The sequence below is a fragment of the Neovison vison genome, chromosome 4, assembly GCF_020171115.1.
Source record: "Neovison vison isolate M4711 chromosome 4, ASM_NN_V1, whole genome shotgun sequence".
NCBI classification, from domain to species: Eukaryota; Metazoa; Chordata; class Mammalia; order Carnivora; family Mustelidae; genus Neogale; species Neogale vison.
This window is the reverse complement of record NC_058094.1, coordinates 173,012,778-173,040,768: the sequence shown is the minus strand read 5'-3', so window position 1 is coordinate 173,040,768 and position 27,991 is coordinate 173,012,778. Positions and strand designations below refer to the sequence as shown.

At 37.3% G+C, this 27,991-nt stretch overlaps 1 protein-coding gene across 2 annotated transcripts in view; it reads left to right on the top strand.

The window, feature by feature from the left end:
- The window catches only part of CRPPA (CDP-L-ribitol pyrophosphorylase A), a 305,237-nt gene that overhangs the window by 94,568 nt on the left and 182,678 nt on the right, over positions 1–27,991 (top strand). For both annotated transcript variants that reach the window (XM_044246136.1, XM_044246137.1), the window contains exons 4-5: positions 11,129–11,233; positions 18,372–18,417. In XM_044246136.1, coding sequence (XP_044102071.1) covers positions 11,129–11,233; positions 18,372–18,417 — 151 coding nt within the window. The remainder of the gene's footprint in view (positions 1–11,128; positions 11,234–18,371; positions 18,418–27,991) is intronic.

Here is a 27,991-nt window from a genome sequence, read left to right as displayed (position 1 = left end):
AAAACTAAGGGAATGAAACAACAGGATTGATTGATAGTTGAAGTTCATAAAGGAGTTCCAGTAGGTAGATAATGGATGGAGGCAGCTACGATGCTACTGATAAATTTTTAATGCCTTCAGTTGTACTTCCCTGATTTTTTTTTTTTTTTTTTAAGGGCAGTCTAAGAAAATAGAGGTTTTCCAGGCAAGATCACATGGTAGTTTGATGGTGTTGGATGCCTCAGTGAGTTAAAAGGGCAAGATTAATGGGCGAAGAGAGTACAAGAAATGATAGATTGGAGGTTCTGGTCAGAGACTTGAATTGAGGAAATTAAACACGTCAGAGGAACTACAGAGAGGGGTGAACTCAAATTGGCAGGTGGCTGCCAAAGGGGAGGAGATAGGGATGGGGGCCTGGCAGAATGGATGGAGGTGAGCGCGAGGCACGCAGATGAAAGGCACGGCAGAGGGAATATAGTCAGTGGTGTTGTAATAGTGTCCTGTGGTGAGAGATGGCGGCTCCACTTCTGATGAGCAGAGCATAATGTACAGACTTGTCCCATCATGGCTGTGAGCCTGAAAGTAGTGGAACATTTTGTGTCTGCTGTACTTGAATAATAAAAGAAAAAACAAAAACAAAACAATTGAAATAAAGAACGGATCAGTAAGGGAAAAGGAAAAAAAAAATAAAAGCAAATTTGTAGGGTTGGATTGGTAGGGGGAGCCCGGAGTGGATTCCAGGCTATTACTGTCACACTCAGGGAGGAGCTGTAGCCACCCACCCAGTGGCTGGCCTGGTCAGTGTCACTGCCACCTTGGGCAGCGAGGACAGGACCCACCAGTTGCCACCGCCGCCCTGCTCGGTGCTGCCTAGGAGCCCTGGCAGCACGGGCAGTGGTGCAGGGGGAGGCTGCGCCTGGCAGCCGGGACAAGGAAATAATCCCAGTGAAGGTTTGGGGAACAGTAAAAGGGTTCTGAGTAATGGATATGGTTTCGTCAGGAATGACGATACCAGGGAGTTTGTACACCAGACTGCCATAAAGAAGAACATGGGCAGTACCTTCGCAGTGCAGGAGATGCAGAGACCGTGGAGTTGGAAGATGTCGAAGGACAAGAGGGGCAGGGGCAGCAAATGGGACCGGCTCTGGTGGCGCTCTGGTGCAAGGCAGTAAATATGCAGCAGACCGGAGCCATTATAGACGCTATCCACGTGGCAGTGATTGTCCACACAGTTACCAGCAGAATTGTCAGAATACTGAAAGCCAAGGGGTGGGGTAGGGGGTGGCGGAGAACGAGGGCTAGGAGAGTAGGCACACTCGGGTGGGGGTGCGGGTGTTGCCCACGGCTCAGTCTCTATCGCAGACAGTGGTTCCCATCTTACTATGTATGGGGAGACCCTGTGGGCACCCACCCCCTGTATTCCGGCCCTGCTGGGCATGAGAAGAGATGGAGGGTACTGCGACAGCCAGGGCGCAGGAGAACAGGATTGTCCAGTGAGGCAGAATGTGTATTGGGGCCATAGACCGAGATTCCGCAGGGGGCTTTCTGGCCAAACACAACCTGGTCAGGACAGCGATGAAGAACACAAGGGAAATCGAGGAGACGAGACCTACAGTCAGCAGCCACCTCAGCATCTACTGCTGCAACTTCAGCTACTGATGCAGATTCCCAGAAGACCCTGAACCACAGGATGACAAAGAGACAAAAGCAAACCATCCAGCGGCTGCGGCTGAGAGTTCCTCTTCTCCCGAGGCTGAACAGGGCAGGGCTGAGTAAATGCGGGCTTACTCTATCTACCTTCATCAGGTTTCAGTGATCCAACACAGAGAAATGAAAACGACTCTGAAAAAATAAAGTTAAAAAAAAAAAAAAAAAAGAAATGAAGATGAAATTCCAGCAATAAGAAATGAACAAAAGACAGAAGCTGAAGACCTTAAGTCCTTGCTTTTTGTCCAGTGACCAGATAAATGGAACTGTCTGCATTATCTCTGCAGCATAGGATATTTATTACTTTTACCTAAAGATTTCTGTTTTTTGTAATGACAAATGTGTTTTTTTAAAAAATGCCTTGTTTTTCTCAATATCTCTTTAAAGGTTTTTAAATAGTGTCATCTGGTCAAGTTAAGATTTTTAAGAACCTCACTTTTAATTTGTAATAAAAGATGATAAACTTTTTTCTTTTTCCAGCCAAAAAGCAGCAAACACCTGTTAATAGAAGTCTTTAATAATTGTCAAAAACCCCATGTTTCTAGGATTGATTATAGTAAGTAGTTGTTCAGGTGAAGATAAAAGGTCAAGGAAACTTCTAGAGAATTTGAAACTTTTTGTGTGTAATCTTGGAATTCAGCCAGTGTAATGTCAGTTGTTGGAACAAAAAGGAAGACTGATCCATCTGCCTCAAACTGCAGAGCTGTGAAGTAGTGAGAGATGATAGTACTATGAAGATCAGAAGATTTTGCCAGATGGCATAAATTCTGGAAGGATAGGTCTTTTTCATGGAAGAACAGTGGAGATACAGAATGTTAAGTGTGACTTCAAGCCCTGTCAGTAAGTGGTGGTTGGGAAAAGCAGTAGATACCTCTTGCGAATGATGTCAAGCAATTGGTATACCTTCAGCTCTAGGGGGTGAAGAACCTGTTACTTAATGAGTTTGAGTGTACTTCAGCATGACAGAATGGTATAGTAGAAAGGGTAGGGAAGGAGGTTAACTATGGGGTAAATATCCATGAAGGACTGAAAAATACGGGCGGTTTATTATTTTGGCATTACTCATAAAACTTTACTACACACAGAAGTAAACAGTAAAGCAGTATATACATATCAGAAAGCTTCAACTAGGTGTGATTTACAGAGTACTTTAAAATGGGTAGAGAAAATCCATTATTGTAATGGTCACAATTGAGAATTCATAATGGTTATACACACTTTTCTTTTTCTTTTTTTTCTATCTTTAGTTTCCCAACTACGATTTTAATTTTCCTCATATTTCTTAAAGACTTTTTTTTAAAAAGATTTTATTTATTTATTTGACAGACAGAGACCACAAGTAGGCAGAGAGGCAGGCAGAGAGAGAGAGAGGAGGAAGCAGGCTCCCCGCGGAGCAGAGAGCCCGACGTGGTGCTCTGTCCCAGGACCCCGGGATCATGACCCGAGCCGAAGTCAGAGGCTTTAACCCACTGAGCCACCCAGGTGCCCCAATTTTCCTCATATTTCTTGATGGAAACAGGGTGTAAGGGAAAGCAGAAGGAAAAGATCAATACACGTGGTCAGAGCTACTCCAGTATTAGGATAGAGGAAATTGAACTTAACATAAACATTAGGTGTTATCGAAAAGCTTCTGACTACTTATTAAATCCCAGTTTGTATAGTTAACTATCTCAATTCATAACCAGTATCCGGTTTATCAAGGAATAGCCATAAACTAGACACTAAACCAGACACCCCATGTATCTGTTCCTTTGAATAATTCTCATTCTCTGTTTCTCCAGATGGAGCAAACTGAGGAATAGACTACTTAACTTCTCCGCAGCTTGTCATGTGGAAAGATCACAGTTAGGATCCAACTGACTCTATTGACTTCAGGGTCCATGCTCTTCAACACTTGGCAATAAGGTCTTAACTTCATGAGAGTATACATATACTTCCATCAATTCAGCAAATCTATTTAAGGACTTGTTATAAATTTTAATGGGCAGTTTGCAAATTTCTTCAAGTTGTTAAAAACAACAGATTGAAAATTAATACTTCACACATACTTCACACATACAGTTCATATTTCATGATAGTAATACACATAAACTATTATTTTCAAATTCGATGCTTAGGTGTTTAAATGTTCCGTAACTTAATTATCACCAGAATATCAGATTGATTTATCAAAAGTATTTAATTCATGTGTTTTGGAAACAAAGTCCTTAACTTGGAAGCGTCTATTTCTTGGGAATACTGATGTTGTATGTAACATTACACTACATAAGTGTTAACCTATATTTTTTTGAGTAGCATACACAAGGACAGCGTACATGTACCAAAGGTAAAAAGAGAGCCTGAGTGTCAGCTCTGTCCCTTGTTCTTCCTTCTTAGAGGCGGTTTCCCCTGAGACCTTCCAAAGAGATTCTATTCATTCTTAAACTGTGCCTATGCATTTCTTTCCATTTGTAGGTACCCTTCTCGTTCTGCCGTGTACATAGCAATCATCTTGAGACTCTACTTCACTACCGTGTTGGGATATCCCACTTTTTACAATTTTTTATATCCTAGGTCTTCAAGTGACTCATTACCCTTCCCAATTTTGTGGAGCACCATATCCTGAGAAAGAGTGCATGGGGAAACTTCTGTTTTCCTATGACTGTAAAGAGCGTAGAGACTGTCACTCCTTTCTAAGAACAACTAAAAAGTTGAGCAAATTGAAAAATCAGCAACTCTTTTTAGATCTGTCAGAAGTGAGGTCACATTTTAAATTTCACTTAAAATATTTTGAACTAAACACAAATGAAAACACTTACCTTGGAATATGGCAGGAGCAGTCCTTAAAGGGAAATGCATAGTGTTGAATGTACACAGTAGAAAAGAAAATGTATCTAATTAATAATCTAAAACTCTGTATTAGGGAATTAGAAAAAGAGCAAATAAATTCCAAAGTAAGCAGAGAAAAATGGTAAAAACTATAACAGAAAAGAATAAAATAGAAAACTAAGACAAAGCCCCAAAAGCTGTTTTTTTGAAAAGACTAAGAGAGTATCCTTACCACAGAAGGAAGAAAATATTCAAATTATAACCCACACAGGAAATAGGGAACATCTTTATAGAACTGCTAGAAGTTATAAGGATAAAAGAAATAATATGAACAACTCTGTCCTCAAAGTTGATAACCTAGATGAAATGGAATGATTACGTGAGAGAGACAATCTGCCTAACTCACATGAGAGTAGACGAACTGAGTAGGCATATGTCTATTAAAGAAATAGAATCAGTAATTTTCTAAAGTAGACTGAAGTCCAGATGCTTTTGCTTATAAAATATAACAGATGTTTAAAGAAGAAATTTCAATTCTCTATATTCTCCCCTAGAGGATAGAAGCAGAGGAAGGGATTGCCAACTCATTCTGATGCCAGACTAATTATAAAAGCAAAGACATGGTAAGAAAATAACAGCCCACTGTCATGAACATAAATGAAATATCCTCAAGAAAACATTAGCAAGTAGGTCTGACAATGTATGTAAAGAATTAAAGACTTTAGCCACCTGGGATTTATTCCAGGTATTGAGGGCTAGTTCATCTTTTAAAAATCAACTACGGTACATCACATCCACAAGTTGAAGAAGAAAAACAAAATATTTCAATAATGCAAGAAGAGTATTTGACAAAGTCTAGCTACTCATGGTAGAATCTGAGCGAACTAGAATAGGGGGAGCACTTCCTCAATTTGATGAAGATGAGGTACAAAAAACCTATAGCTGACATCTATTCTTCCTTCCTTCCTTCCTTCCTTCCTTTCTTTCTTTCTTTCTTTCTCCTCCCTCCCTCCCTCCCTCCCTCCCACCCTTCCTTCCTTTCTTCCTAGATTTTGTTTTTATTTAACAGTGAGAGACAGCACAAGCAGGAGCAGCAGGCAGAGGGAGAAGCAGGCTCCTTGCTAAGCAAGGAGCCTGATGTATCAGGGACTTAATCCCAGGACCCTGGGATCATGACCTGAGCCAAAGATAGATGCTTAGCCAACTCAGCCACACATGTGTCTCAATACTATTTTCTTTTTTGAAGATTTATTTATTTTAGAAAGAGCATGCACACGAGTGGGGTGAGAGGCAGAGGGAGTGGGAGACAAGCAGACTTCCTGCTGAGCGGGGGGAGCCCAGACGGGGCTCTATCCCAGGACCCCAAGATCATGAGCTGAGCTGAAATTAAGAGTCAGATACTCAACAGACTGTGCTGCCCAGGCACCCCTGCTAACATCATACTTAATGATAAACTAGAAGCTTTCCCACCACGATCAGCAACAAAGCAAAAATGTGCTCACGCCATTCCTTTTCAACATTGTATTAGAATTCTTAGTAATAAGAAAGGAAGTAAGTACTCTGATTGGGAGAGGCAAAATAAATCTTTCTTTGCAGATGACATAATTGTCTTTGAAGAAAATCTGGAAGAATTAAAGTGGGAATAAATGATTGTAGAAAAGCTGTATAATCCAAGGTTAATAAATAACAGTCCACCACTATCTTAGGTAATAGCAAAGAACAGGTGGAACTCGAAATTAAATGTTTCATTTACACTCAGTGCTCCAAAAATGAAATAAAATGCTTAAAATCTTCCCCAATACATATTAGATCCATAGGAGGAAAACTACAAAACTCTAAGCAAAATAAAAGCACTGAATAAATTGAGATCTAGCACATGTTCATGAATGGGAAGACTTAGTATTACCAAGATGTCAGTTCTTCCAATGTGGTCTCTAGACTCAAAGCAATCCCAGTGAAAAACCCAGCAAGTATTTTTTGTGGTTGTAAACTGATTTTAGAGTTTATATAGAGAGGCAAAAGATGCAGAACAGCCAGTGCAATATTGAAGAAGGATAAGGTTGGAAGACTGACACTACTCAACTTCAAGACTCACTGTAAAGCTACAGTAATCAAGAGAGTCTAGTAGGTAGAAGAAAGGAGAGACACATGAGTCAGTGGAACAGAGTATAGAGTCCAGAAACAGACTATATAAATGACAGATTTTTTTCAAAAGTGCAAAAGGAAGATAATGGAACAAAGGTAGTCTTTTCAGTAAATAGGGTTTTAACAAGTAAACATTCACATAAAAAAAAATCCAGGAACAATTTACACCCTTCACAAAACTTCAGAAGGGATTATAGACCTGAATGCAAAGCAAAAAACTCACAAAAAACTCCTAGAAAAGAGAAAACTTAGATGACCTTGGGTATGGTGATACCTTTTTAGATAAAATGCCAAAGGTGTGATCTATGAAAGAATTGATAAGCTGGACTTCATTAAAATTAAAAAGTACATGACTTCCGGAAAAGGCAAACTGTGGAAGCAGGAAAAAATTCAGTGGTTATCATGGGTTGGAGGCAAGGAATAGGATGAACAGGAGGAGTGTGGAGAATTTTTAACACAGTGAAAGTACTCCTTATGGTACCGAAATGATGGATATACATTGTTGTATGTTTGTGCCAACTCATTAAACTTAAAAATACTGAGGGGATCCTAGTGTAAACTGTGGACTTGGGGTAGTAATGTGTGTGGGGTGTAGGCTCACTGATTGTAACAAATGCACCACTCTGGTGTAGAATTTGGGTAGTGGGGGAAGCTGTGTGTATGTGAGGGTAGGGGACATGTGGGAAATACTGTACTTCCTGTTCAACTTTCCTAGGAAACTAAAACTGCTCTAAAAAAGACAAAGCCTATGAAACTTGGAATGAAAAAGAGTGCATAGCAACTAAAATTCTGTTGAGGCCTGCAGTGTTTGTGGAAATCCATATTCTATACTCAGGTGATAAATAAGTTTTCTTGAAGTACAGTTTTATATTGACAACAATTATCTTCAAAATTATGGAAAAACTGCTGCTTTGTTTTTCTCATTTTCATTGTTGCTATTAAAGCTCAACAAATTTGGGTTCCTGCTTTTTAGGAGACTTTTCTTGTTTCTTTTAATTGGGTTTGGTGTATTTTCATCCATTAGCTTCTACATTCTGTGAGACTTTTTAATTTGGAAACTCATGTTCTTTATTATTGTAATTTTTGGGAAATATTTGGTTATTTCTCCTACTTTTTATGTTCTTTCCTTCTGGTTTTTCTTTTTTTTACATATTGGACTTTGTGGTCACTGTTTTTTTCTCTATTTTCCACCCTTTTTAAAGAACATCCTATTTTACGAATACTAACACTTTCTCAGTTACCATGCTGAAGTCTTTTTTTAACTGCAGAGTCCCTCCAAAAGATTTTTTTTTTCCTTTTGACCTTATATTTCATATTAGTCTTGGTTTCAGTTAAATCTGGGTTTTCTGGTCATGTTTATGTATTGGACACTGATTGGATTGGTGGGTTATGTAGGTGGAGCTGTTTGACTTTGACTTTGAGATTAACTGTATTTGGGGAACTCTGACAACAGTATCCTTAGAGCTTCAGCCTGGGTGGAATATTGTTTGGCATTCTTTCGGGCTACAAGTTTAAGCGCACAGAGGGTTCTTAATATCAGTGTGTGTATGTTATGTGATCAGTGATATTACTATAATCCCCATGGTAGATGATAAAGATAAAAATTTCCAGCAATTGTACACTGACTTCTTCTTTTAAAATCTATCGTGCTAGTTGTTTTCTGTTTGTCCCCTATGTTCAGTTTTTCTCTTGGTTTGCCTGCCTTTGTATTAATTTCTCATTTTTAAATGATTCTATCTTATCATTATTGATTTATTTTAAACTTAAAAATGTTTACTATATGCCTTGAGCATAGAAAGTATATGCAGGCAGAGTCACCTTCAAATAGTAATATACCATTCATGAGCCCCTAGTAGTACACTACTGAAGGGGAGCCTGCAAGGGTGTAAACACTCCTGTTGAGTATGTGACCTCCAGGGATTCTATATTCTCGAGGTCACCTTCATTCACTATTTAGCAATGTGTTGAAATTCTCCATTTATTTCTTTTTACCTGTTTGCGTGTCATCTGCTGTCTTGTTCTTGTGTTGTTTGTAGGTGAGCGGGTGATGGCATCCTCTTTGTCCTTGGTAGAGCCATGCGTTTTCTTAGATTTATGGCTACTTTGTCAGCTTGTGACCTCAGCTATAGTAGGTTCAAGAAAAAGTTATGCTTTTGTAGTTTACATGATTTTTCTTCAGGAAAGAAGAGTACTTTTTCCAGCTTTCCATCTCTTACACAAAAGTAGAAATAATGGTCAGTGTTACTGAGAAATGTAGGAATTTAGAATTTTGTAGGTTATTAATTATGTATTTTTTTAACTTACTGCAGAAGTAAAAATTTTATTATAGAAATTATCAAAACCCCCACAAATAGTTGTAATAGTAATCTATACAATAAATGACAAATTCATGGTACTCTTTCTGCCAGGATTGCTCAGCCTCTATTTTCAGTATATATTTCATATATCCGTCACTCAACTTTTTCTGTTTCCCATTGGCCCTAGTGACTTGTATCCTAAAGACTTCATACAGTTTGTGGGCTGCTGCCATCAACATATGAGTGGCAGGAGTAGAGCACCAAGTAATTCTCTTTTCACCACCTAGACAGGAGGAAATACCTGTTCCTGTGCTCTCCTCTCAACATGTACTTTGTGAGGATCTTTAAGGCTTTCCACGAATGTGTTAAATATCTTGGCTTTGAAAAGAGTCAGGAAAAGGGTTATTGCTGGCCATCCTCGGGATTTGACCATGTGTTAAAGAGAGCATTCTGTTGACCGATACAGATCTCACATACTGCTAAATGAGTCTGTACAGATGGTAGAAATACAAAGAAAAGGGTTAGCATTTGTCTTACTCGAATATAACAAATGTCGATAATACTTATTTTAAAATTACATTGTCTAAGAAATATGTGATGCTAAGTAGCGTATCAGAATAGAAAATTTAAGCCGAGAGACCATTCTGGTCAATTTGGGACTACGTATATTGGGTGGTTCTATTTTATTGTCCATTACTTTGACAACCCATTATAATTAGAACTTTAGGATATCTAGTACAGCAAAACAGCCCTGGCAGTGGGTGCTGAATGTAATACTGATCTTTGTGGCCTTGATGCAGTCTTTCTCACCTGGGTATGTTTGTTCTAAAACATAAATCTATCAGATGTCTGAAACTTCTGTGATTGTATACCACCTTTTTTCTTAAGGTATGCCTCCCTCCAGTTTTATTCAGTCTGTAGAATGAGATCAGAGATCATTTCCTTTGCAAGGCCTAATGCCTTCACACAGGATTAAGTATTTTATCTCCACGTCTACTTGTGGATATTTTAGTGTTCCATCTATCATAGCCTTTAGCAAACTATTTGTTACAGATCAGCTTCCTCTTTAAGTTTTGAGTCCTTGGGGTGCCTGGGTGGCTTAGTCAGTTAAGCAACTGCCTTCAGCTCAGGTATGGTCTCAGAGTCCTGGGATTAAGCTGAGCTGCTCATCAGCCTCCCTGCTTAGCAGAAGCTACTTCTCCCTCTGCCCCTCCCCACCACTTGTGATTTCTTTCACTCTCTTTCTCCAATAAATAAAATCTTTAAAAGAGATTGAAAAAAAAAAAAAAAAGATTTGGTTTCCTTGAGGATCTAATAGACCTCTCATTTATCTTTAAATACTTCTCCTGAGTATAGAGCTTGGACATGATTGGTACCAGTATTGTTCAGCTGAATTGTTCTGATCATTTTAATAGTTTTGTTTAAAATGCTTGAAAAAAGTTGCTTGTACTTTACTAAATCTACGAGAGACTTTAACATTTTCTTTTTTAAGATTTATTTATTTGAATGGGAGAGGGAGGGAGCACATGCACAAGCAGGGAGAGGGCCACAGGGAGCAGATCTCAAGCTGACTCCCAGCTGAGCATAGAGCCCAATGGGGGGCTCGATTTCAGGACCCTGAGATCATGACCTGAACAGAAACCAAGATGCTAAACTGTCACCCAGATGCCCCAGGCCTTTCTATTTTTGTCTAATAATGGCATACTGAACTGTTTTCATGTTCAGAATCAAAATATAAATTTGTAAAACATGTATTGTCATGTAAAATATTAAAATGAACAAAAGCTGTGACTTGCAAATATCTTAATATAAAAATAGCATTGGGTTGGAGTTCAATGGATGCATTTATTTGTCAGATAATATCCTGATATAAAAAAATTTTAGCCATACTTGCAGGCATTTTAGAAACATGTTGGGAAAGGTAGCTTATAATCAAAAAAAGTATTCTGTTTATTTGGCCCCTGAAACTATTGAGTTTCAAGTTGAAACCTTAAGTTTCAAGTTCAAAACTTAAGGTTGCAACTTGCCTACTTCCTGTATCTTTGGACATTTCAGGCATAGGGACAATTATTATGGAACTTGATGTATCAGTAGTATCAGAGTTTGTGAGTTCTCTAGGCTTTTCCTTTTATATATTGATATGAAATAGAAGTTTTGTTTAAATTTATTTAAACTTTTTTTTTTCTACCCAGTGTAGTGACTATGACTTGGAATTTGGAACTGAGTGTTTGCAGTTGGCTCTAAAATATGGTCACGTTAATGCCAAACTTGTGGAAGGATCACCTGACCTCTGGAAGGTAAGGAAGTTGGCATTTTACTTTGGATTTTGGCTGTGTTTATATGTAATTCCTAAGATACATTCTATAAGCATAAACAATTTCCAGGTGCTTAAGAAAATAAAGAAATGTATAAAAATGCTTGGTTTCATACTGAACCAGTATTTTGAGGTATAAGGATATATATGTATGTATACTTTAAAGGCATTGAGAATTTTACTGGGTTTCCTGAGAATCAAAGAATGTATCATTTCTATTTCTTGGTTTGCAGAAAATATACTTTGAGATAATTTATTCAAACAGATTCCATTTTAGCTGAAAAGATGGTTTTATTCATTTTTCTTTTCTTTTCTCTCTCTATATTCTTATATTCAGTTTCCTTAAATTCCATTGGATTGAGGATGCAGCTCAGCTTTTCACAGTAGCAAGCTTTCCTTCCAGGTCCTGGAGAGGTGGTAGCTCCAACTTAAGTGGGTTCAGGAAATATCTGCAGAGTCCTGACTTAGTGGGGTGGGTGACTGGACCCACTTGGTGGCCCCAGTAACCTGTTAGGCTCTGGAATGTAAGAAGGATTGACTCTTGATGACAAACTTTTTTGTTTTCGAGGGAATGAAGTGATTGTAGCACTATCCTACTAAAATGTCCAGTGGAGGCTGGAGTGTTTCACAGTGTGGCTTTCCTTTGTTCTGGAGGTAGAAATGTGTTGAACAGAATATTCTGAAATAGGGTAGGATATTTTTATTTTTTGAAGTATTGCTGCTTTTGAAGTAAGGAGTGAAATCTTTATAATGCTTCCACCTAAATCTGGTAAGATTCATCCTAACTCTAAGATGATATGAGTCCAAAAACATATTTCCTCATTGACTTAAAAACAAAACAGAAAGCCCTATAATTTTATTAGGTATTTGATACAGTAACATGATGGGCCTTGCTGTATGCTAAGATTGTCTCATATATACTTAAAATGTTCTGAAATTACAAAATACTGGTATGCCTGGATTATAGCCTGGTAGAGAAGATTCATGCAGTATTATTATTCTTTTAAGGGTAACCAAATGTCTTCATCCCAGCAGGCAAACATTTTATTCATTTTGTGTTTCCTTTTTTGTCTATGGTTCAGAGGATAGTAAGTAAACATATTGTGAGGACTACAGTGTTTACCAATTAGGTGTTTTGTTACAGATCCTGACTTGCATCTCTGTACAGCCCCTTCTGACTGTGTGCTAGACTTACTTAGCAGACAACAGGAGAGGGAAGTGGAAACTCTCAGACAAGTTTTATTGCTACTTACATGTTCATTTAATACTCCATGGCCTCCTTTTTGATGTCTTAAGGGTGTGTGTGGTGATCTATTTCTGTGAGTGTTCAGAGCCTTTTTAAAATTTGTCAAGCCCCCTGAGATGTGCAGATGAGAGGAAAGTAACACATTGCTCTTGAAATTTTCCACTTGTTCCTCACAAATTTGTTTGAATTTTGTTTTGGATTTTTTTTTTTTTTTTTTAATCTTCCTCTTTCACTGCTTTCTCCAACAACACAGTATTACTTCTCACGTCTTGGTGCTCTGCTTCCCTTTCATGGGGAAAGAGCACATGTCTGTGCTCTAAGGCAAGGGATTGGCTTTCCCAGGGCATCTCCTCCTCACTCTGGTAAGTCATTTCATCATGCCGTTGTGGGCTGAACAGTGTCCCCTTTGAAGGAATGTTCAAGTTCTAACTCTGGCACTTGGGAATGAGGCCTTATTTGAAAAGTGTCAGTTCAGTTGAGGTCATATTGACATGGAGTAGGCCGTGAATTCAACATGTAAGAAATGCAGGAGAAGGACAAAGAGAAAGGGAGAATACCAGTGACAATAGAGGCAGGGAATACGGTGCTGTTTCTAGAAGCAAGGGAAAGCTGTTTCTAGAAGCAAGGAAAAGCCAAGCATGGCTGGCAAGCATGACAAAGTAGGAAGAGGCCAGGAAAGGTTCTTTTACATATAAAGGCATGCAGACCCCTGCTTTGAGACTTCTAGTCTCTACTAGTGTGAGAGAACAAACCACCCAATTTGTGGTCCTTCATTACAGGAGCCCTAGGAAATTAGTAAACATTCCCCACACTTAGGCCCCTGAGGGATCATCATTCTAGTTTCACTTTGGGGTGGGTAGGGTGGGGTGGGGTGGGGTGTAAAGAAGCCTTATTCTTTACAATGTGTGCATAATGGGATCTTGCATTCTAGAAGGGCAGGTAAAGCAATGGATTGGGGAAAAAGTCTTTCAAATGGCAGATAGGAGGTCTTTTTTCTGATACCTTATTTTTTCTGACAATTGAGGTGAAATTATTTTCAGTTCAAGTACTGTAGTTTTAGGGTCCCTGTTTCCTCTTTCTGCCTCATTTCTTCTTTCTTCTTTTGCTTTTTTCTTCTTTCGGATACTGTCTTAGCTGTTGGTATAGCTCTCTGAACCTTCTTCAGGACCTTGTATGAATTGTCTTTAGTATAGGCTTCTCATTACTTTGTGGCCTTGGCGTTTTGTAGGATAAACTTATTCAGTTTCTGTTTAAACCAAAGCAATGGAATCTACAGTAGAAAGTAGTGTTCAAATTCTATACTAATGCGAAAGTGCTACCATTTTTTAAAAATTGAGATCTGAAAAAAGATTTAGTACAATGCGGCTAAAACCGGTACTGGATTCAGGTCGCTGAGCCAATGACCTGACTCATGACGCGTACATCTTGAAATGGTAAAAAAATGCATTTCGGGAGACATTTTACTACCATAAAAAGTAAGATAAGGGAGGATTCTGAAACACAGATCCACGATACCTTCCCTTACCCCTTAGAAGTCAGGGAGTTAGCCCACACAGTGGTGTGAGGAAAGACGAGAATGTCTCACGCCAGTCCCAAATAGGACTATTTGAATTGCCACCAGAAATCTTGGGAGGGTTATTTTGTATTTTACATACTCTTTTGTAGAAGTAAGTGCAAGAAGTAAATGTTCACAGTTATGTCATATCTCTTGCAATGGCTCCTTTGGTGCCTGGAGGGAACCTTAGCGCTTTAAATCACCATGCAGAGTAGAGGACATCCCCCACTCCCCATGACAAAGACTACCCAATCACAGAAGAGAACAGGACTGATTTCTGGGATAGGAATTGGCTCTCATGCTTTCCCTGAGGGGTGGTGCCTTGCCAGACATTAGTGAACATACTGTTATTTGACAAAATTTCATCCAGTGGACATAAAAACTTCCATTCCTGTCATTTATAATTGTACTGTATTTTTGCCCCAATATTCTTACATACTTGCCCATTTTCTACACTATACAGAATTGAACAAACCTTTTGTTTCTAAATGTTACAACTATCCTTAAGGCATAAAAGATTTATAACCAGGTATTGAAGAAATTAAACTGTGTTCATTGTCTGAAAATACTTGTTTAGGAGGAGTTTCTGAAGTGTTTGAGTCATCACATATTATTGAAATAACTGACTTTTCAGGAATCCTTTTGATGGGAACTTTTTTTTTCTTTTTTTTTTTTTTAAGATCCAAGTATCATGGCATCCTAGTTTAAAAACAAAAACAGGGACTCTTGGGTGGCTAAATCGGTTAAGTGTCTGTCCTCTGCTCAAGTCATGATCTCGGGGTCTTGGGATGGAGCCCTACATCAGGCTCCCTTCTTGGCTGGAAGTCTGCCTCTTCCTCTCCCTCTGCCTGCCACTCCTCCTGCTTGTGCTTGCTTGTGTGCATGTGCTCTCACTCTCTGACAAATAAATAAATAGAATTAAAAAATAAAAATAAAAAAAAAACCCAAGTAGTCTCACTTCTTTTAAATCTCAAAAATACAGTGTGGTAACATTATTTCTTTTTAGAGATTTTTCATCCAGTCTAGAGGAAAGAAGTATTTTCTAGATAGACCTAATGGATGAAATGGAAATAAATAAAATAGATACTTTCCCAAATATAAATCTGTATCTAATAAACATGCTCTACTTTTTTAAAATTTAGGATTTTCTGACTTCTAATTATTGGAGCTACATACTCATTTGCTTACAAGTTAAAAAACAGGAAAGATGGGGACTAAGTGCTGTGCGATTCATGTAATGTGGTGGCCAACTGAACGAGGCTCTGAAAAGTCTGAAGTTACTATATTGTCACCACAGAGTGACCCAGGTAGGTGGGATAGTGTCCTCTGGAACCCACCTTGAGGCAGCTGAGGGAGGCCTGGCCTCAGAGACAGAAAACTCCCTCTGGCCCCGAGTTCCAAGTCTCTCTTGTATTGAATACATTTTTCTTTTAGTTACACACTTGACTCAGATGAAATACTGCAGAGAAGCACAAAGAGACAAAAAGTGAGTTTAACTAGGAGACAGGCAGATGGGGACCCTGAGCCCTGGTCTTTCTGTGGCTCCTGAGCCTGTACTGAGCAATGTGACTCAAGTGAATCTGAGGATTGAGGGCTTTCTTCTGTAACTAAAGGGTTTTTTTTTTTTTTTTTAAAGTAACTAATTCATAATGTATTGTGCAAGGTCCAAGGAAAACTACAGATCATACTGACAGAAGGAAATCAACTTCAAAACTGATTTAATAAACTTTTGAAAATTAAAAAAATAAGGAAAGGGCAACCCATATTACTGTAAAAGTTTGACAGAAAAAGTGGCAACTCCTCAGTTCAGAATTGCAACATTTTCCAGTACTGTTCCCTTTGAAGTGCATTAACTGTTTCAATTAGGAAAAAAAATAAAGCTATTTTTAAACATTGTACTTCACCAGCTTGTGAGAAACATTTTATACTTCATTTTTGTTAAATCCGTGTTTGGTGAGAGGTGGAGTTGAAGTATTAAATAAGGCTCTATGTAGAAGATATTAGTAAAAAAAAAAAAGACTTTGATATAATATATGTATAGTAGGTATCTACAGCCTACAAGAAAAAGTAGACAAAAGAAAATTTAGGATGATTTCCTGTTTATACAGTTAATAATTTTTTAATAATAGTGGAGAAAGGATCTTTAGGTGATGTAAGTATGTATCTTAAGTAAGATTGATTGCAATGCAAAACTGTTAAGTCTTGCAGGAATACTAGAAAAGGAAGTTTAGGATTTGAGACCAATTTTTCTTTAACTTAAAAAAATTCATCATTAAGATATCTTTGGAAAAAAAAGGAGAAGGAACTTTCACAGTTCCTCCATATTGTGATTTTGAATGCAGTTTTATTCCTCAGAGCAGAAGGAACACAAAATGAATAACGGTAATTAGGCCTCTTCCTATTTCAGTTTTGAGTTTACCTTATACAGCAGAAAATTTTTTTTAAAAGATTTTTATTTATTTATTTGACAGAGATCACAAGTAGGCAGAGAGGCAGGCAGAGAGAGAGGAGGAAGCAGGCTCCCCGCTGAGCAGAGAGCCCGATGCGGGACTCGATCCCAGAACCCTGGGATCATGACCTGAGCCGAAGGCAGAGGCTTTAACCCACTGAGCCACCCAGGTGCCCCAGCAGAAAATTTTTAAAGAAAAACACTGTTTTCTTATTTGAATTACAAATACTGAAGCCTGATTTCAGTGATCTAGTTAACTTTGGGTTTTCAAGAAAACAGAAGGAAAACTTAACCTGATAGAATTTTTATAAGATAATTTTTCTGCCAAAATACTGTTTCCACAGATTAAGGAATTTTGTTTATTCTTTTCATTGCTCTATCCTCAAAACTTAGAACAGGACCTAGAACAGAGTGGTTATTTGATAAATTTGATTGAATGAATGAATGATATCAGTAGATTGTTTAATTGGGTGAAATACATAGCATGGACCTTTAAATGTCTGTTTTCTATTTTCTATCCAGGTACTGGAATTACACTGTGGATCAGTAACTATAGTACCAGTTTTGGTTCGCATGTGCTTGTTTTGCCAATAATATAACAAAGTCATATGTGACTTCAATAGATTAACTGAAGGCTACTGCAGTTTTCTACCTAACTATCTTGTCAAATTTTTGTTCAAATTTTTGAGTGCAGGGAGGGGAGGGGTAGGGGGGAGAGAGAGAGAGAGAGATAGTTTCAAGCAGACTCTGTGCTGAGGGCAGAGCCCGTTGGGGGTATGGGGGGGGGCCGACTCGATGTCATGATTCTGATATGAGGACCTTAGCTGAAACCAAGAGTTAGACGCTTAACTGACTGAGCCACCCAGGTGCCCCAGTTTTCTATGTTACATGTTAGCTGTTACTTGAATTGTAGACTATAGGGTAATGTTTTGCACCAGTATTTATCAGCCAGGATAAAGGCATAGCAGGGGACTCTAGTTTGGGTAGAAGTTCCCTGAGCAACCTGAACCGAACAAAGTTTTTGTACGAGACTAGTTACGAGATAATCTGAAGGGAAAAAGAGTACATGAATTATAGGCACAGAAATGTACTCACTTGGTAAGTACTTTCCAAAGTGGGTTTTTAGACCACTTACATCATAGTAGTGTAGTATCTTCTAGGTTTTCCAGTTCTGACATAAGAACTAATACTGCATTGCCCAAAACCTGACATATTCTGTGCTTGAGCTCATGGGATATGTTCTGGGAAATCTCTGCCCTAGGACTACGGCAGGTTACAGTTAGAAGGAGGATGTATGATCTTCACGAAAGATAATGATTGCTCTTGTGTACATGAAGGCACACTTTAGTCTCTGTCAGATGCACGTATTAATAAAAAACATGAAAGATGAACCTTATCTACATAAAGATACCTACCTACCTCCTTCAATTCAGAATGAAGTCCCTCTTGATATGAATTAATCTTTGAGGATTATCTCATTTCAACTAAAAATGCGATTTAGTGATTTTTGTTATACATACTTTTTCTTCCTTTTTTACAATATACACCTTGACTATTAAACAGTAATAACCAGTAAACTAGTACTCTTATTTAAACACTACCACATTATCTTTGAAATAATACTTATATTCATAAGATTTTGGTAACCACTGCCACATAATATCTCAGTTTAAAGATCCAAAAACCAATATTCAGCAATTTTCAGAAATTGAATGTATTTTTCTGAACTTGCTAATATTATAATTTAGAAATTGTCTGTACTACATGTTTATAGTTTCTCCAAAATAAATCATTTCCTTTGGGGCATAATTTTATTGCTCTCACATTCCTTCCTGCTCTGTTAAATCTAATGAGGTTTGTTTGTCCTTTAGGTGACCTACAAACGAGATCTGTATGCAGCTGAATCGATTATTAAGGGTATGTTTGGCCTTGTGACTGTCAGTTCCTGTGTTTCAAAAATGTAAGCCTGTTCAGAATTTCTCATGACATTTTAAATCCCAGAATTCTCAGAAGTATAAATGCCTGTAGGCCACAGAGGTCTGTGATTTGTTTTTTTGGAAAATAATTACATTTTATGTTTCCTGCTTGTGAAATATCACTTAGTTATGTCATATTAGTTTTAATTTTTTAAAGGAAATACTTAATTTATGAAAAGTATGGGACATTGACACTATTAGAAATAAAAAATGATTTTAATAAATTTAAGACACTTATTTTTACTAAGAGGCCAGGTTGTCCCCTTCCCCCTCCTTCCCGTAATACCACCCTATCAATATGTGATGTAACATCTTTCATATGAAAGTATTTTTTTCTCCCAAATACAGAAATAAGACTAGATGATATGTTAAATTCCTTTTCAATCTTGACAATGACTGCAGTTTTGTTTTGCAGTTTGGATACTGCATATGTAATAACCCCTTAATCCATCTCTAGGCCTCACAGCAACACAGAGGTAGTTTATGTAATAATCAACAAGTATTTGTCGTTGTGCTTAACACTGTACGGGGAATGTAATCATGATGCACAGGGGACATTGATTCTCTACCTTTGCAGCCTCCGTCTTTTCAGCCAGGGTTTCTGAACCCCAATACTCTTGGTATGTTAGTCCAGGTAATTCTTTGTTGCAGAGACTGTTTCGTCCATTGTAGGTTATCGAGCAGCGTGCCTGGCCTGTATTCACCAGATGCCAGAAGCGCTCTTTCCTCCCTCCTTCCCTCTGTTCTCCCTGATGGGACATCAGAAACCTGTCCTGACAGAAACACTGTTAAAACTTGTGGTCCTGGCACAAATGACAGCGTCAATCCTGAAGCAAGTGTGGGGGCTTCACAATCTGATACTGATACCCTCAAAATAGATGAAGGATAGATCTGTGTGCTCAGATTTGACTGAGAGGTGAACTTGGCATTCAGACTTGGAAGTTGGAAAAATGCTGAGTCTGAACTCTGAGTGCATCAATTGGTTAAGGAGGCTTTCCCCCAGATTTTGAATAATCAATTGGCTTCATATTTTCAGAACTGAAATTTTTATGCTGGTCATGACATTGTATATTTGTGGCCTATCCTCAAGGTTTTTGTCCTTCAAGAATATTGTATTGCAAACCATTAATGTACTATAATTTATACATCCGTGTATCTGTGTATGTAAACAGATCATCTAAGGCTATAAATCAAAATGTTGACATGTATTTACACATCAGCCAGGCATTGTATAAACATGACTGTGGAGCGGCTGGCTAAAACTATGATGTGGTTGGTTATGTTCTCAGCAGAAGCAAATAGAAAATGTGTCTGGTTTCCACATACAGTCATACCTTTGTTACCCAAGTACAATGGACTTGACCTACTTTGTGAGTTGTTGGTCAGTGCCCCTACTAACAATTAGGCACATGATATTTGCCTACAATTTATCAGAGCAGGCTTTTTAGAACGTAAAAACCTACACTTTAATTGTACTTAAAATGACTGTAGTTTTGGAAATTGTATACAGAGAGAAACTGTTTTTCTTCTGTAACGTGTTTCAGTGTGCTGTTTTTAAGTATTTAAAAAGTGTTCTTTTATTCTTGGGGAAAGTAATCTGACTGGATATGAATGACTGATCAATTATCTCCAAAAATTTCCTCATGCTCTAGGGTTTGCATATCTAATAACTTTCCAGGAGACTGTGATGTTGCTCATATACTTGGAGGGCCACTCCTCTGGGACCCTCCCACTCTCACTGTGGGTCTCTGGATCAGCAACATGGTGATGACCTGAGAATCTGAATGCAGGATGTTTGGCCCCACCATATAAAGTCAGAATATACATATTCTGATATGCATATTATCAGTTATCAGAGTTAGAGCAAAAACTCTGGCTGAGTAGTTTGCATGATAAATTTTGGAAACATTCCTCTAGGCTGCTCTTCAGTCTTTCACGGATCATTTCTTTTTACATAATATTTTTATTGCATTTAGATCTCTAACTGTGCTTTATCAGCTCCAAATGCTTGTTTGCTTACCTGGGATTGCTACCTCCCTCTGTGATTTGCACTAATGCTATCTCAGATGGGAGAATCAACACTAGGCATAGACAAATGAACACCCTTGGGTTTTTTAAAAATAAAATTACAAAATAAAATACATATAGTAGATTGTCTGAGCTAGGTATTCACCACTTTGCCTGTTCCTACTAAATGTTCAAAGTATTTTTCTAGGCACTACTACAACACAGTATTTATTGGGTACTTAATTTGTGTCAGACATTGTTTGAAGCATGTTATATGTATCAGCTCATGCTTCTTCAAGTACTTAATGATGTAGGTCATGTCACTGTGTCCGTATGATAGGATAATCGGCGGTTCTAAGCAATTACTGCTTTATGAAGAATAGAAAATACATTCTTAACTCCCAAGTTTCTGTCTTTGGTAGTTTATCTCTTTTTATCGCTATTACTTCTTTTTTTCCTTAAGCAGAGATTTTCAGATTGCCTTATCTGAAATCTTTGAGCTATGTATGTTTTGAAATTTGGAATATTTATATTTTCAGAAGTTAATGCAGTACATAACACGTTAAGTCACATCAATAGTTGGATTAAGGACCGTGCAACATAAGAAAACTATAATGCATGAACGTTTACATTCAGGACAGGAATAAAGACTATAGAGCCTCTAGCCCAAGTTCAAGTCTGATTTTACCACCAAATTTTTATATGAAAATAATCATTAAATTTTCTATTTAAAGACAGTTCTTGGATTTTAGCATTGCTCATAACTCAGTGTAAGCCTCTTTTAGACTGATTCAGTGAAGGTGAGAGGATATCTTGTTTTTTCTCTTTTGTTGTCTGTAGTGTTTAACACTGGGTTTAATTGAATGTAGTATATTGTAGGGTACAGCTACATTTTTTTCCCTTAGACTAAAAAAAAATTTAAATTATGGGGATAGGTGGCTCTTTTCTCCCACCACACCACTTGACCTACTCCTAAGAGATGCAAATTGTGACCCAGCGTATCTGTCGCTATTATTATATATCTATTATATCTATTATGTATATCTATTATAATATATATATAATATATCTATTATATATCTATTATATATCTATTTTTCAAAGATGATATAAATTGGTGTAAATACTTTTGTCAAAGTTCAAAATCAGGATTTGGAGTACATGCCTTCCATGCCAGCTGTTTTAAATAGGTTACCGTCATCTTTTTACCATAATGTTGTAACAGATGTAATACTACTCCAGTTTTGAAGCTGGGTAAACCGTGGTTTAGATGCATTATTTTTCTCTTGACCATACAGTAAGAGCAAGATGCACAATTTAGGCCCACGTCTGTTTTGTCTTTAAGCCTGACCTCACTCTGGGGCATGGCCACTTGGCACCTCTGAGTCATAAGCTACTCAAGCTGGCTGCTGTGCTAGATACTAGATTGGTTAGTGCTGTTTTGGTCAGTACAGCCAATGGCTTGTAGAATTCAGCCTACCCAGCTCTGATTCTGTTACCTTACAACTGTCTGTACAGTTGGCCCTATGAGGAGTGAGCACACAGTTGTGACTGGATGTATTTTCTTACATTGCTATGCTAAGCACACGGTATAATCTTCTAGAGAATGTGAGAAAAACATAATACTGACATAGCAGATTTCCAGACATGCCTGAAGATCAGTAAAAATTAAAACTCAAAATCATAGATTCAGAATGACTGGCTGGTTGAGTTTTCTTCTTTGTTAATTTTGGTAGTTGAAGGCTTATGTGGCCATAGCAGTCTTCCTTTTCCAGGATGAAGCTTTTTTAATCTGGTGATCTGAGTGGTTAGTATTCTGTGTCCTTCCTGAGCTGCTTTTCACTTGAATGCCAATTATTTGTGGGTCAACAAATTACATTCTCATAAAAGTATTTTCTCGTTTAGATATTTTAAGGCTTTACAAAGCATTTCCTTGATAAATGTCATGTCTTGCAGGTGCATTTTGTTCTCCCAAATTTACTTGTCACTGGAGCAGCATGTATGTTTGGATGAATCTTAGCATTTGTTTAAGTCCATATCTTTTGTTTGGTATGGGAATTTTGATATAACTAACTTTAGGCAGGCTTTTGACTAAAATCTCTAAATTGTGGTGTCCAGCAAGTGTCAAAAATCTGCCTTCTATTTTTGTGTTTGTAGATAAGTCTTATTTTTGAAGTTTAATTTATTTTAGTATATTTATATGGATTTCCATCTATAGTGAAGTACTTGATAATAGGAAATGTATATATAAGGTAGTCATATTCATACAGTTGTCTGTATTGGAAAAGGTACAGTTAATCATAAATTTACTATGAGATACATTGTTTAAAAGTTTTTATTTAAATTCCATTTAACTTACTGTGTAGTATTAGTTTCAGATGTACAATATAGTGATTCAACATTTCCATATATTATCTGGTGCTCATCACAAGTGTGCTGCTTAATTCCCATCACCTATTTCACCCATTCCTCTATCCAGCTCCCCTCTGGTAACCACAGTTTTCTATAATTAAAAGTCTGTTTCTTGATTTGTTTGCCTTTTTCTGCCTTTGTTCATTTGTTTTGGTTCTTACATTTCACATATGAGTGAAATCATATGGTATTTGTCTTTCTCTGTCTTATTTCAATAGTATTATGCTCTCTAGCTCTATCTATGCTCTGCAAATGGCAAGATTTCATTCTTTTTTATGGCTGAATAACATCCTATTGTGTATATACCACATCTCTATGTATTCATCAATGGTTGGACACTAGAGCTTTTTCCATAGTTTGGCTATTATAGATAATGCTGCTGTAAACATAGGTGTGCATATTTCTTTTTGGATTAATGTTTTTGGCCTCTTTGTGTAAATACCCAGTAGTATCATTGCTGAATCATAGGGTAGTTCAATTTTTAACTTTTGAAGAATCTCCATGACTATTCTCCAGAGTGGCTGCACCAGTTTGCATTCCCACAAACAGGGCAAGGGGGGGACGGTCTCTTTTTTTCATATCCTTGCTGACACTTGTTGTTTCTTGTGTTCTTGATTTTAGCCATTCTGACAGATGTGAGATAATAACTTATTATGACTTTGATTTGCATTTCCCTCATGATGAGTCGTATTGAGCAATTTTTCAAGTGTCTGTTGGCTGGCCATCTAGATGTCTTCCTTGGAGAACTGTATGTTCATATCTTTTGCCTATTTTTTAATTGGATTATATATTTTGTGGGTGTTTAATAATTTCTTAATATATATTTTGCCTACTAACTCTTGAACAGATATGTCTTTTGCAAATACCTTCTTCCATTCCATAGATTGCCTTTTAGTTTGGTAGATTATTTTCTTCGCTGTGTAGAAGGTTTTTATCTTGATGAAGTCCCAGTAGTTTATTTTTGCTTTTGTTTCCCTCCCCTCAGGAGAATATGCCCAGAAAAATGTTGCGACAGCTAATGTCAGAGGTTAGTGCCTATGTCCTATTCTAGGATTTTTATGGTTTCAGATCTCATATTTATGTCTATGATCCATTTTGAATTTATTTTTGTGTACAGTGTAAGAAAGTGGTCCAGTTTCATTCTTTTGCATGTTGCTGTCCAGTTTTCCCAACATGATTTTTTGAAGAGACTGTCTTTTCCTCATTGAATAAGTCTTTTCTACTTTGCCAGAGATTAATTGACCATGTACTCATGGGTTTATTTCTAGGTGTTTTGTTCTATTAATATGTGCGTCTCTTTTCTTGCCACTATCATACTGCTTTGATGACTACAACTTTGTCATATAACATAAGGTTTGGAATTGTGATCTTTGCTTTTCTAGTTCAAGGTTGCTTTGGCTATTTGGGGGTCTTTTGTGGTTCCATACATGTTTTAGAATTGTTTGTTCCAGCTCTGTAAAAATTGCTGTTGTTATTTTGATCAGGATTGCATTAAATATGTAGATGGCTGTGAATAATGTAGACATTTTAATAGTATTTGCTCTTCTAACCCATTAACATGGAATATCATTCAACTTGTTTGTGTTAACTTGAATTTCTTTTATCAGTGTTTTATAGAGTATAGGTCTTTGACCTCTTTGGTTAGGTTTATTCCTAGGTGTCTTACTATTTTGGGTGGAATTACAAATCGGATTTTTAAAAAAATTTCTCTTTCTGCTGCTTCATTATTGGTGTATAGAAATGCAGCAGAGTTTTGCACATGGATTTTGTATCCTGCAACTTTACTGAATTCATTTATTAGTTCTAGAAGTTTTTTGGTGGTTTTGGAGTTTTCCTATATATAGTACTATGTCATCTGCAAATTGTGAATGTTTTACTTCTTCCTTACCAATTTGGATTCCTTTTATTTCTTTTTGTTGTCTGATTTTTGTGGTTAGGACTTTCGGTACTATGTTGAATAAAAACAGTGCGAGTGGACATCCTTGTCTTATTCCCCATGTTAGGGGAAAAGCTCAGTTTTTTACCATTAAGGATGATATTGGTTGTGGATTTTTCATAAATGGCTTTATTATGTTGAGTTATGTTTCCTGTAAGCATTTTTTTAGGTTTTTTTTTTATTATAAGTGATGTTTTAGTTTGTCAAATGCTTTTTCTGAATCTTTTGAAATGATCATAAGGTTCTTATCATTTCTTCTACTGATGTGATGTGTCACACTGATTTGTGAATATTTTTGCAACACAGTAGTAAATACCACTTAATCATGGTGAATTATATTTTTAATGTATTGCTGGATTCTTTGCTAGCATTTTTTTGAGGAATTTTGTTTCTATGTTCATCAAGGATATTGGCCTATAGTTCTTTTTTTAGTGGTTTCTTTATCTGTATTGGTATTAAGATAATGCTGGCCTCATGGAATTGAATTAGGATCTTTTCTGTTTGAACAGTTTGAGAAGAATAGGTATTAAATCTCTAAATATTTAGTAGAATTTGCCTGTGAAGCCATCTGGTCCTGGACTTCCATTTTTGGGGAGGTTTTTTTTTTTCCATACTGACTGAATTTCTTTGCTGGTTTTCAGTCTGTTCAAATTTTCTGTCTTCCTTTTTCAGTTCTGGTAGTTTTATGTTTCTAAGAATTTATCCATTTCTTTCTGGTTGTCCAATTTGTTGGCATATAGATTTTTGTAATCTGTTATAATTGTTCATATTTCTATGGTATTCATTTTCTGCTCATTTGTGATATTATTTGAGTATTTTTTTTTCCAGATAAGACTGGCTAGAGTATTATCAATTGATTTTGTTGAAGAAACATCTCTTGGTTTTATTGATCTTTTTTTGTTGTTTGTTTTTGTTTTTTTTTCTTTAGTTTCTATATCATTAATTTTTGCTCTGAACTTTATTATTTCTTTCCTTCTGTGCGTTTTAGATTTTGTTTGTTCTTCTTTTCCTAGTTTCTCTAGGTGGAAAGTTAAACTTTCTGAGATTGTTCTTGCTTCTTGAGGTGGGCCTGTATTGCTATATACTTCTCTCTCAGAACTGCTTCTGCTGTATCCCCAAGGTTTTGGAGCCTTGTGTTTTCATTTTCATTTGTTGCCATATACTTTTTAATTTTTTCTTTTATTTCCTGATTGAACCATTCATTGCTTAGTAGCATCCTATTTAACCTCCATGTATTAGTAGCTTTTCCAGATTTTTTCTTGTGGTTAACTTTTAGTTTCCTAGTGTTGTGGTCAGAAAATATGAATGGTTTGACTTCAAGCTTCTTGAATTTGTTGAGACTTGTTTTGTGGCACAATATGTAATCTATTCTGGACAGTGTTCCAGGAGCACTTGAATGTGTATTCTCCTGGTTCAGGATGCACTGTTCTGAATAAATCTTTTAGATCCATCTGTTCCATTGTGTCATTCAAAGCAATTGTTTCCTCGTTGATTTTCTGTTTGGATGATCAATGAGGTGTTAAAGTCCCTTACTATTACTGAATTATTGACTAGTTCCTTTATGTTTGTTTTTAACTTTTTTTTTTTAAAGAAAACAAAGAAAGAAAAAGACATATATCTCTTTAAGATATATATATTTATCTTTTTTTTCCAATTTATTTATTTTCAGAAAAACAGTAGTCATTATTTTTTCACCACACCCAGTGCTCCATGCAAGCCGTGCCCTCTATAATACCCACCACCTGGTACCCCAACCTCCCACCCCCCCCACCACTTCAAACCCCTCAGATTGTTTTTCAGAGTCCATAGTCTCTCATGGTTCACCTCCACTTCCAATTTACCCAAAAGCACATACCCTCCCCAATGTCCATAACCCTACCCTTCTTCTCCCAACCCCCCTACCCCCAGCAACCCACAGTTTGTTTTGTGAGATTAAGAGTCACTTATGGTTTGTCTCCCTCCCTATCCCATCTTGTTTCATGGATTCTTCTCCTACCCACTTAAGTCCCCATGTTGCATCACCACTTCCTCATATCAGGGAGATCATATGATAGTTGTCTTTCTCCGCTTGACTTATTTCGCTAAGCATGATACGCTCTAGTTCCATCCATGTTGTCGCGAATGGCAAGATTTCATTTCTTTTGATGACTGCATAGTATTCCATTGTGTATATATACCACTTCTTCTTTATCCATTCATCTGTTGATGGACATCTAGGTTCTTTCCATAGTTTGGCTATTGTGGACATTGCTGCTATAAATATTCGGGTGCACGTGCCCCTTCGGATCACCCTTTGTATCTTTAGGGTAAATACCCAGTAGTGCAATTGCTGGGTCATAGGGCAGTTCTATTTTCAACATTTTGAGGAACCTCCATGCTGTTTTCCAGAGTGGTTGCACCAGCTTGCATTCCCACCAACAGTGTAGGAGGGTTCCCCTTTCTCCGCATCCTTGCCAGCATCTGTCATTTCCCGACTTGTTGATTTTAGCCATTCTGACTGGTGTGAGGTGATATCTCATGTGGTTTTGATTTGTATTTCCCTGATGCCGAGTGATATGGAGCACTTTTTCATGTGTCTGTTGGCCATCTGGATGTCTTCTTTGCAAAAACGTCTGTTCATGTCCTCTGCCCATTTCTTGATTGGATTATTTGTTCTTTGGGTGTTGAGTTTGTTAAGTTCTTTATAGATTTTGGACACTAGTCCTTTATCTGATATGTCGTTTGCAAATATCTTCTCCCATTCTGTCAGTTGTCTTTTGGTTTTGCTAACTGTTTCCTTTGCTGTGCAAAAGCTTTTGATCTTGATGAAATCCCAACAGTTCATTTTTGCCTTTGCTTCCCTTGCCTTTGGCGATGTTCCTAGGAAGATGTTGCTGCGGCTGAGGTCGAAGAGGTTGCTGCCTGTGTTCTCCTTAAGGATTTTGATGGATTCCTTTCTCACATTGAGGTCCTTAATCCATTTTGAGTCTATATTTGTGTGTGGTGTAAGGAAATGGTCCAATTTCATTTTTCTGCACGTGGCTGTCCAATTTTCCCAACACCATTTATTAAAGAGGCTGTCTTTTTTCCATTGGACATTCTTTCCTGCTTTGTCAAAGATTAGTTGACCATAGAGTTGAGGGTCAATTTCTGGGCTCTCTATTCTGTTCCATTGATCTAT